This window comes from Scheffersomyces coipomensis (assembly GCF_036884675.1).
Source record: "Scheffersomyces coipomensis strain NRRL Y-17651 chromosome Unknown DFJ63scaffold_3, whole genome shotgun sequence".
NCBI lineage: Eukaryota > Fungi > Ascomycota > Pichiomycetes > Serinales > Debaryomycetaceae > Scheffersomyces > Scheffersomyces coipomensis.
In genome coordinates, this window is record NW_027042894.1 from 540,720 (window position 1) to 553,307 (window position 12,588).

A 12,588-nucleotide genomic window follows, 5' to 3' on the forward strand; every position below is an offset into this window, starting at 1 on the left:
TAGTAATTAATTAGATATAATAGAGACAATTTTTTAATAAATTATAGATAAACCGTTATATTAATTTGCCGCGCTACCATCAAAAATAAGAGAGATACGTTTTAGGGGAGATAACCCGCACTTTGCCCCTCTTACGATATATATCCGATAACAACGACCCCCCACCCATTCCCTTGGCATAAACGGTTGCTGAAAAGGATCACCATAACATATAATTGTAACATATCATGTACTAACGCATGTTACATGCCTTAACTACTTCACTCCTTTAATCTAACCCTGTTTAAATACCAGATCCTCTCTCTAACTAAGGTAATTGCTCACATGATGCTTAAAACAGTAAATAAATTTCCTCACTAATTCTCACTAATGATTTTTTTAGTGTGGGTATTTTTCCTTATTTGTGTTTTGTGCGAAATTGTTCAAAACGTCGAGAATCCAACGATGATCATCTTGAATGATTTATAGTTTTATAAAAAGTTTATACCAATAACCTCACCTCAGCATCAATCTATCCTATACCTTTTATTGCAGTCACCTAGTATAGATTTGGATTTACATAGGGATCTGGTATAAATCTGATACAGCAATTTATTCACAGAAACAAACAACGACTGACTGATTGACTAACTATGAGTTTGGCACTGAACGATCTAGGAGACAATAGTTCATCATCATTGCCTCAAGCTCAAGATCAATCAACATCAAATGATATTTCTGCTTCACCTCCCAGCGGCACCAAGAATTTCTCCAGGACTCCTACATCTTGGGATGCTGAAGATGATATACTATTGATGCATCTTAAAGATCAACAGAAATTAGGTTGGAAAGAAATCGCCAGTAATTTCACCAATAGAACTCCTAATGCTTGTCAATTCAGATGGAGACGGTTAAAATCAGGGAATTTAAAGAATCCTCCTAAATCAGCTGCCGCTTTAGGATCTCAAATCCCTTCCAGACCATTAACTGATCAAGTTAAAAAACCAAAAAAGCAACCCCTAGTATCATCTATAAAACAAGAAACTACAAGTTCTTTTCCAAGTGCTTATTCTCCCTTATCAAATGCCACTTTCACAGGATATGATAATAATATCTCCAATGCTTTAGCTGGATTAAACGCATTATCCAATTCTCCTTCTCATATTTCAAGCCCACTTCCAAATTATCAAATATCATCTCAAACTAATCCTTCAACGCCAGGTTTAAATTCACCAAGTTTAAATCATCATAATAATAATAATGGTCATCACAACAATAATAACAGCGTTAATAGCGTTAATAGTAACAATAACAATAATGAAAGTGGAGGTGTTGGTGGACCAGCCCATCTAAATCATACCACTTATGAAAATTCCCCTAAATCAGAAGTAATAGATCGAAACAATGCTCCAGGCAATAATGCCACAGGAGGTTATTATACTGATATTTCAATCGATCCAACAATGAATTTACCTCATAATCAAGCTCATCCTCAAACTCCATCCTCTTTAACTCCACGAAATTCAACTTCTCAAGCTTCAACTAATACTAATAATAACAACAACAACAATAATAATAATAACGGTAATACTGGAAGTACAGGTAATAGTATCATTGGTATAAGTACAAGTTTAAATCATAATAATTCAATTATTCAAATCGTAAGGGATGATAGAAATTCAGTCACTTCATTAAGAGCATCTGTATCATCCTTACCTTCTAAATCAATGAATATTCCTCATCATAATCTGAATACTTTAGCCCATTTACCTATACTATTTGGTGGTGCTGGTGGTAGTATAAGTGGTCCATCCCGAAATTCAAGTATAAGTGGATCAGCTGGTATTCAACAAACCACTGTTTCAAGTTTAAGAAATGGTAGTATTGGAAGTAGTCTGGGATATTATTCCAGATCGGGATCAGTGGTTATTCCTTATAATGCTGATAAAAAGGATGAAGATTTATTTAAAATAGAAAAGAAGAAAGATTCAAGTAGTTCATCATCTAAGAAATCGATTAAATCAAGAAAGAATAAATCAGGTAATAAATCTTCCGCCCCAGTTTTAAATATTCCTTGGACTATGGAAGAAGATGAATTATTAATTAATCGTCGTAATCGAGAATTATCATTTGCTGAATTATCGATTCTTTTACCACAAAGAACAGAAGGAGAAATATGGTCTCGTATTGATCATTTAGAAAAATTAAGAACAGGTGGTCATAGAGCCACTGCTGCTCGTGAACATAGAAGAAGAAGACAATCATCTATTGGATTAGATGATGTAGATGATTTTTATGATGTTGACGATGTCATTGGTGGAATGGGTAGTGAAGAAGAAGATGATGAGGACGAAGATGATGATGTATTAGTAGATGTTGATGATTCTATTGGTGGATCAAGAAAAAGAAAAAAGAGAAGAGCAAGTTCAGCAGTTAATCCTTTAACAGTTACAGATTCTATAAGAAGAAGAATAAGATGATTTAGAATTAAAAAAAGATTATTCAAAAAAATAATAATAATATCATATTTGGTGTAATAAATATTTGCCTTGAAGGCAAAGTAATAGGTTCAAAAATACTATAAAATATATACAATGATTGTTTAATTTCATTTTATTTCCAGGTATCTTATATATAAATGTATAAATTAATAAAATATAACTTCAATTCTATATGATCCGATCAGTATAATTTCAAATCCAGAGTGATTTGATCAATAACAGCTTTTGGTGCTGGACCTAAACCTAATACAGTAGCACTTCCTGCTGCAATTTGAGTTCTACCGGCATCATGAACAATATATGCATTAATACCTAAGGAAATAGCTTGAGCGAAAAGTGTATCCATACCTTCTTGATCTGGGACTTGTAAAGTGATCTTAGCTTGACCATTACCATATTCCCAGCGATTAACCATATCTGGATTATATGCTGCTGATTGAGGATTCGTTATCTTCTTGTATAATGCTAATGTAGCATGCAGACATTGAGCTGCTGCTTTTCCTTTACCCATTTTTAAATCTTGACGAACAATAAGGGTCATTCGTACTTCTCCTGGTACTTCATTTAAATTAGTAGAATCAATGTCAAGTCCTTCATCGTCTGATTCTTCATCTTCATAGTCTTCGTCGTCTTCTAATGAATCATCGGTAGATTGTTCTGATGATGATGGAGTTGAACTTTTTAATCTACGATAGCCTTCACGTTTATGATTGGCATTTGAACTGTAGTCAAACACTTGATTGAGATAGTATCCTGCTGCAAATGATACTACTGCTACTGAAGCTATCGCTATGATATTTGATTGAGCCATTGAGCTGGGTATATATATATATATATCAATATAGACTGGTTACAGCAAAAATTAAGTCTCAAAATTTTCAGATCGCTTTTTTTTTACAGTCATTAATCAGATTCATTAAAGGGTAATATACAAGAAGAATAAAGTATATAAACAAGTCTATGTCAAACTACTTAAGAGATATTACCACAGGAGACGTAGCTAGACCAACCTAAGCTAATACTTTTGGTTTAGTGATTTTCTTTTTCTTTTTAAGATTCTTCTTTTCAACTTTATTAGTATAACTTCTCCAACTTTTAACCCTTGTATCTCTATCATTTTCCCATTTATTTTCCATTTCTCTCTTCAATTGACGTTCATCTATTCTTCTTGTCTCTTCTGACAACTTGGCAGCTTCTTTATGTTGTTGATATAACTTTTCTCTTTCTTCTGCTTCAACTTCCTCTTCTAATATCAGACTCACTTCTTTCCTAACTTTTTCAAGAGAAGACGTATCTATTTCATCATCCAGTAATCGGAGTCTCTTCTTACATTCTTTATAAATATCAATCAATCTCTTCTTTTCCGTTATTTTATTTTTGAATGCTATATCGATGATATCATCAACATTCTCATTGAGATTTATAGATAAGATAGACTCTGCCTTTTTGAACTTATCAAAAGCAATTGGAGCGTCTGGGTTGGAAGTTTTATCAGGATGAATCAATAATGACCTTCGTCTATATGTTCTCTTCACAACGTTTAATAGTTTTGCATCTTCATTTTCATAAAGGAATGGGTTGAGATTTAAAATGGCAAAGTAATCATAGGCATCACAAGCCAATATTCTAGCTATTTCTTGATCTTTTGAAAGTTGTGATTCTTCTAATGACAACAATCTGTCTATATCATCATCCATGGCCGCTTTATATATTTGGAGTGAACAATTGGCTGTGAATGAATGAACTGTTTAAATATATTTAAGTGAAGATATTTTGACTGAAAAAAAAATGTATCACAAATTTTACAATCTATCGATATCTTTAATCTTTCAACATTTATATGTTTAAAAGAGGTGGAATAACACTTCTACTATTCAAGAGGACCATGACCAACAACATATGGAAGCCAAGATACTTTGACATTGGAGTGAACTTCTCTGATTCAATGTTTAAAGGTCATTACAATGGATCAAGCACCCCTAAACACCCCAATGATATTGAAAAAGTTATAGATCGAGCACATTTATTTAACGTGAATAAGATGTTAATCACTGCTTCTTCTATTGAAGAAACCGAAGAACATTTTGACTTATGCAAACAATATCCTAATAATTTTAATTCAACTGGTGGTGTTCATCCTTGTACTGTTGCTCAAGAATTTTATAAACAAGATGACGAGACTAAGAAATATACGGAAGAATTACGAGATGACGTTGATGAAAGGTTGAATCAACTTGAAGGGTTGGTCATACAAGGATATGAACAAGGGATATTAAAGGCATTTGGTGAAATTGGATTAGACTATGATCGTTTCCATTATTCCACCAAAGATCAGCAGACGACTATGTTTAAGAAACAGTTGCAAATTTATGCCAATTTGAAAGATTTGAAAATTCCATTATTCTTACATATGAGAAGTGCTTGTGATGATTTCATATCTATAATAAAACCATTCATTGACGATGGGTCTATTGAATTTGGTAATGGGGTTATACATTCTTTCACTGGTACGACAGAAGAGTTAGAGAAATTACAAACTTTAGGATTTTACTTTGGTGTTAATGGATGTTCATTAAAGACAGAAGAGAATCTTGTTGTTGCTGCTAAGATTCCTATAGATAAACTAATGATTGAAACTGATGCCCCATGGTGTGAGGTAAGAAAAAGTCATGCTAGTTATAAGTACTTGACAGCATATCCTAATAAATATTATCCCGAAGTGAAGAAACCAATAGTGGATGAGGTTGAAAGTATAACGGAGGACTTGGATACTTCCTCCATCAGTAACGGTAATGGACAAAAGAAGAAGAAACAACAATCAAATGGAAAACAACAAGAAATAAAATTAGATGAACTTTTACCATTTCCATCAATCAAGAAAGAAAATTTCCAAAAGCATCAAACCGCTGTTCAGAGTTTACTCGAGAATCACAAAACACCGGAATCCATCGATAATAGAGTTGGTCAATTTGCATATCCATTAATAAAATCTAGAAATGAACCGGTATTCGTCGGTCAGGTGGCCCAAATTCTTGTTGAACTTCATAATTTAAAAACTGAAGAAGAAATTGAGAATTTCATCGATACAGTTTACGAAAACTCATGTAAGTTATTTAAAGTATAGACCCCTCCTAAGAGAGACCTATCAAAGTCTATTATACATTTTATAATACATAGAATTTCATAGATATATAGTACAGTTTAGAATATGACAAGGATATTATCTTGTTCTTAAAGATCGTCTTACGGGAGAGTCAGATTGGTGTCTACCATTCCTAGAACTTGCCACTGGTATCCTCCTTTTAAAAGTACCTAATGGACGACCTCTCTTCTTGGTTGGACTTGAAGAGGGAGTTTCATCATGATTTTCAACGCTACCATTGACCATAATAGTATCTTCAGATGAAAGTAATTCTTCTACCTCATCATCATCAGAAATAGCAAACTCTTCTTCTTCATCGTCATCTTCTTCTTCCTCTTCATCATCGTCGATCACCACAACGTCAATTGCTTCATCTACCTCATCGTCATCTTCGTTATCATCAATGATCTCTTCCTCTTCATATTCTTCTTCTTCTTCTTCCTCATCATCGTCATCAATGACTTCAATCTCCTCTTCATCTTCATCGTCAAATATTCCCTCTGGTGTAACTGGTTCATTCGGCTTTATGGGTCCTGATTGCTTGACTGGAATCTTCTTCTTAGTACTGAATTGAATACCAGGATAACAAATCAAATAATTATCTAAAACATTATTTGAAATCTCGTCATCGATGGCTTCTTCATCTTCTTCACTCGTACTACTTACTTTTGACTCCAAATTCATATCACGATAAATTTCAATCTCTTTAAATGCTTCTTCCTCAAAGGAATGAGGATTATTAATATCATCTTTCAAAAACCCTACTATCAGAGCAATAGTATTATGAGACGTGGCAATGGTTGTAGTAGTCCCATTATTTGGTAATATTAATGCTGGAGCAGAATTGATCCCTCCTGAAGGTCCAAATAACATTGGTTTCCAAAGTAAATTATCATAATTTAATGTGGTATATTTTTTCGATTCCCATTTTGTGATTTCGTAATTTATTTTTGCCATATTTAAAACGATTGCAAAAGTATTAGTGTGCGGGTTTTTAATTAATGCATCTAATTGTTCTAATCCAACGATAACATCGGATGGAATCATACCGGTTAGTTTACTTAAAATATCGATTGAAATGGTTAAATCAGTAGTATTTGAAGTTGGATCTTGTCTTGATGATAAGTATTTGGTATATAATTCTTTTAATTTATAAGCAATTGTGATTCTCCAATAATTTCTATAACTTAATAAACCCAAATCACTTAAAGGTTTTTCCGGAGTTCCGAATTTAAATTCATTTCTGGATAAAAGATAACTGAAATCAATAAGAAGATTCCCATAACCCTTACGTTGATATATCGGTAAGGTTAAAATACAACTAACGTTATAATCCGAATTATTCAACTTCTCTTTCGAGAAATATCCCACAAAATGATGAATGTTTGGATTGTGTTCATCTATTTCAGTTAAGATATAGAATATAAATGGTTCAACATCATAATATAACGTCTTTGAATTCAAGAATAACTTAGCTAGAAGACATAAATTCTGACAATAGTTGATATTCTTCCTTCCATCAACTTCCCAAATTGAAATTTTTTTAGTTAAATCTCGATAAATTTCTGTTCCTGGAGGATGATTATTGGAATAGTTACAATTCTTCAATTGATGTCGTTGATAAGATATAGGTGAATTCATATATTTCAAACAATGTTCACAAACGAATAAGACATTTGATTGAGAATATTCTTCCGGATATGGAGCTGTATACCAAGTATCAATTTCATAATCTCTTATAACGATTTTATTAATTTTTGATTTTAAATGATGAGGAATGATGGAACTTCCACCACCACCTATGAGAGCTCCATTTGTTGATGTTAATGCTGGTGTGGGGGTTGGACTTCGAGTTGATTCAATACTTAATGATTCTTCCATAGGAGTATTTTCTCTTATGGTTGTGAAAGTTGATAAAGTATTCAATCGTAATGAGTTTCCATTTTCAAGAAATTTATCAAAACTTATTCGATCTTGTTTTCGAGGATCAGTATCATTAATAATACAATCAGGGAAGGGTAAGATACCTTTATAAGGTAATTCTCTATTTTCAAGATCACTTTTATTCTTAGGGGGTTTTAAACTAAGGATGATTTTTGGTTTGTTTTGTTGTTGGTGATGAATATGTTGATGTTTTTTATGATGACGATGTTGATTATTAGTGAATGTAGCTGATTTTCGTCTTGATGATCCTAATTTATACCGAATAGTTATAAAGAAATGACGTTTATTAGAATCATCAATAACAACTCTTGATTCTTGATGTTTATGATTATTATTTCGTATTCTTGAGTTTGGATCACTGATATATTTGGTTTTATTGAATAGCTTCTTCAATGAGTAGTCATTAGGAGCATGATAACGTTGAACTCGATGATCAAGATCAGAATTAGGTGGGATATCAGAATATAATTTATTATTAGTAATTTTGAGTTGATTCAATAAATGACGACCCATACTTTATCAATATCAAACTAATCTCATTAAATCTAATCTTCCTTATCCACCAATAGTTGTAATCTGATGTTGTTGATCTATGGTGTTGTCAATTGATGTTCTTGTTGCAAATTTACAACCAAATCAGAAGATCACTCTAACAAAATTCAGGTTACAGCACGACAATTAACTTCAATTCAACGCAATCAAAATCAGACAAAGACTATTCGATTTAATTCAATTTAATTATGACAATGGGATACACTCTATTAACTCAACAATCCCTTCAATGTATGCTTATAACTGATGGTTGATGATTTGATGATTTAGCGTTTACTTTGTGATTGTTGATTTGTCTTTCTCTCTTTTGTTGTCATTTTTTTTTGGTATGATTTTCTCAATTTGACACAAAGTTAATTTTTTTGAATTTTACACGCGACTCTATAATTATAGTTACAAGTTAGATGATATAAGTTTAATTATATATATTTAATAAGTAATCGTAGTAGTAATAATAATAATTAGATAAAAAAAGGAAGAGTTATAAAGATATTCATAAAAAAAGGAGGAAAAGGGTGGTAAGTAAATAAAACATAAATAGAGCAGAGGAGTGAAGTAATAATATATAAGTTATATATATGTATCAGAATTTAGAGTATAAGATAATTATAATAATGAAGTGGATGGTAGTGACAATCCATGGCCTCCCAGTAAAAGATCAACATTAGTTGCGTATAACAAAACGACAAAAGTAATAACACGAGAAACAACAAAACAAAGTAAACAAGGAAATTAAGGTAAGTAAGGAAGTAAGTAAGTAAGTAAAGAAATCATGATCATCTAGCTTTTTTAAATTAATTTTGGATAACATAAAACCCATCTCTTGCTTTATTTTGAATGAACAAATGGTAAATGAAGTGAAAATATTTATATAGATTTAGATAAAGGATATGATGTGATGTGATGTGATGTGATGTGATGTGATGTGATGTGATGTGATATGATGTGATATGATATAATATGATATGATATTGTTGACATCAAGTATTGTTCAGATATCAACCAATGACGGAATGAAAAATGGATAGACAGATAAATAAATACAAGAATATATGAAAAAAACCACAACTAGGTTTAATTTTTAGAATCATCTTCAAGATCTTCTTCTTCAATATGCTTTTCATGAACATCTGCTTCGTCAACATCTTCATCTTCATCATCATCGTCTTCGTCTTCTTCTTCAATTGATGTGGTGGTAGTTGATGGAGAGTCATCACCCATACCAAAATGAGCTAATATAGATTGAGCTGATGAAGTATCTAAATATATAACTCCATTTTCATTAGTAATGGCATTACTAGCTAATAATTTTTGTAATGATATAGCACCATTATTTAATTCACGTCTTGAAATATCACCATTATCATCTTCATCATCATCTTCAGCATGACCAGCTGATCTACCTTCTAAATCATCATCAATTGAATTTCCAAATGATCTACCAGTAGCAAAAACACCATTACTAATTGAAGATAATGGTGATCCTCCACCAAGACTTCTACCATTACCATTTTGATTACCATTATTTTGTTGATTTCCTCTTTGACCTAATTCATAGAAATCTCCATACATATCTTTATAAATTTGTTCATAAGGAGCTGAAATTGGACCATATTTAAAACTTGGAGTGGTGGTTCTTGATTGTGGAGTTGGAATTGATTTTGATGACACATCAGATGAAGTTGAAGTTGAATGAGATATGGATGCTGATGTTGAAGTAGTATTGGTGGTTATATTTGATGATGATATTAATAATTCTTGATTTACTTTTTCAATTCTTGATATAATTTTATCATACCATTGATCTAAAGTTTCATTATTTTTATAATCTAATAATACAACAATTGAAATTGACATATTATCACAACCAATACCAGAACCATCAGTGGTTGGAGCACAACATAATTCCATAATTTCTTCACAAATTTGAGTTAAAGGTTTTCTTTCATATATACCTCTTCTAACACATTCAACACATCTTTGACTGGTTAAACAATCCCAAATACCATCACATGCTAATACAATGAATTCATCAGAATCAAAATTAATATTATGTTTTAAAACATCAGGTAAAGCAGTGACAATTTGTTCTTCAGCAGGTAAATCAATATTTCTTTTAAATTCAAAATCTCCAATACCTCTTGATAAAGCTAAATTACCATTAACTCTACCCATATCAACGAAACCACCGGCATTAGATATACGAGCCTTTTCACCTTCATTGGATGGTTTATGATCGAATGATAAAGCTTTAGCGAAACCATTTATAGACATGACTGTTCTTGAATCACCAGCATTACCACAATATATAGTATCAGGAGTTATAATGACTGAAGTAGCGGCACAACCACTATCATCATCAACAATTCTCCAATCTCTTAAGATATGTTGATCACAACTTAAGAACCCTTCTTTTAAGGCATTGATATAATCTTTTTTAGCATAAGCTTCAGTGTTTTTCACAATTTGATGTAAGTTATCACCAGTATATATAGCAGCTTTTTCACCACCATGACCATCATAAACACCAAAGAATGCAACATGATCGGTTTCTTTTTGTTCTTCGACTTCTTCTTCTTCTTCGTCATCTTCTTTTATGTCTTCATCATCTTCAGCAAAGGTTTTTGTTTTTAAAGCATTTAAATTTAATACAGTAGTATGAGAATCTTCCATTGACATTCTCCAACCTTGCATACATGACAAGGCATAGACGTAATATTTATCTTCACCTTTTTCTGAATGTTTTTCAGTTATTGGAGCTGAAAGTATTTGACCCATGATGATAGTAGTATATTAGTGATATATTAGTAAGGATTGATTGATTTGATATTTATATTTATAAGATGAATTGAATAAAAACTCGACAAAAACTATGATAATATGGAATTGAATTGAATTAAAGGATCCGAATTAGTTTTAATTTTCAGTTTATGCAAAAATTTTATGAATCTAAATTAAAAAATTTGTAAAGAAATGTATAGTTTGAATTGATGATATCTAATTGATTAATACGAATTACGTTGAATTGATAAACAAAAAAAATATGAATACAAACAAAAAGGTATGACTGTATGATCTCCTAGTAGTTAATTCTAGATGATTTGTTGATCTTTCTTTAGTTGTTTGTTTCTTTCAAATGCAAGAAAAAGAAAATCAGAAAAAAATTTAACTTGACTTGACTTTATTGTTTGATGAGATCTCACTATTCAGGCGTAAGATTATGACTCAACAGTAGTGAACGAGTAATGATCAAATTGATTGATGGATGGGATGGGATGGATCACAGACAATTGATAACTGATTGCAACTTGTGATCGATGTCTTGTTTGATACAACGGTTTGATGGTTAAAAGTTTACAATTTCAAACGTTTAAACAAAATTTTTGGAGGGCGACAGAAACAGTTTTTACTTTTTTACTTCAAAAGATGTGGATCAAAAAGCTAATTCGTAGAGGGTGGGGGAGTTTGAATTGATGAGGGATGAGTTGGGATACGTAATGATCGTTGATGGGATGTGTCTGATTAACTTGTAGGGGTGTACAGGGGGGTTGATGGATGGATGGATGTTGGTGTTGTTGGTTGAATATGTGTTGATAATTGTTAGCAGTTTGAAGTTGGTAGAGATGGATTTCAATTTTTGAGAGTGGAGGTTTTGGTTTGTTGTTAATTTTATTTTTTTTGTTTCTTTTTTGTCTGATTTTTTTTTTTTTTTTTTTTGGTTTTTGGAAATTTCTTTTTCGATCATAATTCCAGACACTTTAAAACAGACAGACAGACAGACAGACACAAATTTAAACAATCAACGATCGAACTAACCACCACTACCACACAGATTAATAGTATAATTATATCAAAGTTTTACGAATGGAAACGACATTGTCAACCGGTCACTACTATGCAACAGCATTCAATTGACATTTCTAATTAAAGTTATATAATCAAACTAATCTCCTTCCAGGTATTCCATACTTAATGACTGATTTGGATTAAACATTCTCTCACTTTAAAATTAATTACCAAAAAAAGCAATTTAATTTTAATTTTTGGCGTCCGAATTATCGGTTTATCAAAAATGAAATCAGACACTTTCTACATTCAATTACTATATCTATATTAATTATCTAAATAGGTCATAAATAGCAATGGAAAGGATACTTTCAATGACATAGTAACTTATCCCGCCTCAGTAATCAGTACAACTACTAGATAATCTACTCTGTAGTTCTAATCAAGTCACTTTCTTCAACCGCCTGCAAGATCTAAAATTAGTTACAAATAATCAAACGATTAATTAGTTAGTCTTTAAATAATGATTCATTTCTATTAAAAGCACATTATACATAAACATAAATACAATAAATATTAAAAAAAGAGTAAAAGAGGTATTGTAAATGAGAAATAATTAAATAAAGGTTGAGTAAGGCCAAAATCAGTCTTACCAAAAAAGTATATATAAAATAAATAAATAAT

The 12,588-nt window shown here is 31.5% G+C and overlaps 6 protein-coding genes across 6 annotated transcripts; 2 read left to right on the forward strand and 4 right to left on the reverse strand. All coding sequences in view use genetic code 12, as the record gives it.

Moving 5' to 3' along the window:
* Window positions 1–244: 244 nt before the first annotated feature.
* Window positions 245–2,560, forward strand: DOT6 (Dot6p). Its single transcript, XM_064903181.1, has one exon. The coding sequence runs from the start codon at window positions 633–635 to the stop codon at window positions 2,457–2,459; it is 1,827 nt and encodes a 608-aa protein (XP_064762438.1). The 5' UTR covers window positions 245–632; the 3' UTR covers window positions 2,460–2,560.
* A 101-nt stretch (window positions 2,561–2,661) lies between these two features.
* Window positions 2,662–3,291, reverse strand: DFJ63DRAFT_286272 (aminoacyl-tRNA hydrolase; the record flags this gene model as incomplete). The annotated part of the gene is made up of 1 exon (XM_064904959.1): window positions 2,662–3,291. The coding sequence occupies one exon, from the start codon at window positions 3,289–3,291 to the stop codon at window positions 2,662–2,664; it is 630 nt and encodes a 209-aa protein (XP_064762439.1).
* Window positions 3,292–3,490: 199 nt separating this feature from the next.
* DFJ63DRAFT_334672 (uncharacterized protein) lies at window positions 3,491–4,177 on the reverse strand (the record flags this gene model as incomplete). The annotated part of the gene is made up of 1 exon (XM_064908071.1): window positions 3,491–4,177. The coding sequence occupies one exon, from the start codon at window positions 4,175–4,177 to the stop codon at window positions 3,491–3,493; it is 687 nt and encodes a 228-aa protein (XP_064762440.1).
* A 188-nt stretch (window positions 4,178–4,365) lies between these two features.
* Window positions 4,366–5,604, forward strand: DFJ63DRAFT_312441 (3'-5'-exodeoxyribonuclease; the record flags this gene model as incomplete). Its single annotated transcript, XM_064905966.1, has 1 exon — window positions 4,366–5,604. The coding sequence occupies one exon, from the start codon at window positions 4,366–4,368 to the stop codon at window positions 5,602–5,604; it is 1,239 nt and encodes a 412-aa protein (XP_064762441.1).
* A 96-nt stretch (window positions 5,605–5,700) lies between these two features.
* SAS3 (Sas3p) lies at window positions 5,701–8,079 on the reverse strand (the record flags this gene model as incomplete). Its single annotated transcript, XM_064907636.1, has 1 exon — window positions 5,701–8,079. The coding sequence occupies one exon, from the start codon at window positions 8,077–8,079 to the stop codon at window positions 5,701–5,703; it is 2,379 nt and encodes a 792-aa protein (XP_064762442.1).
* A 1,113-nt stretch (window positions 8,080–9,192) lies between these two features.
* Window positions 9,193–10,896, reverse strand: PTC2 (type 2C protein phosphatase; the record flags this gene model as incomplete). Its single annotated transcript, XM_064905967.1, has 1 exon — window positions 9,193–10,896. The coding sequence occupies one exon, from the start codon at window positions 10,894–10,896 to the stop codon at window positions 9,193–9,195; it is 1,704 nt and encodes a 567-aa protein (XP_064762443.1).
* Window positions 10,897–12,588: the final 1,692 nt, after the last annotated feature.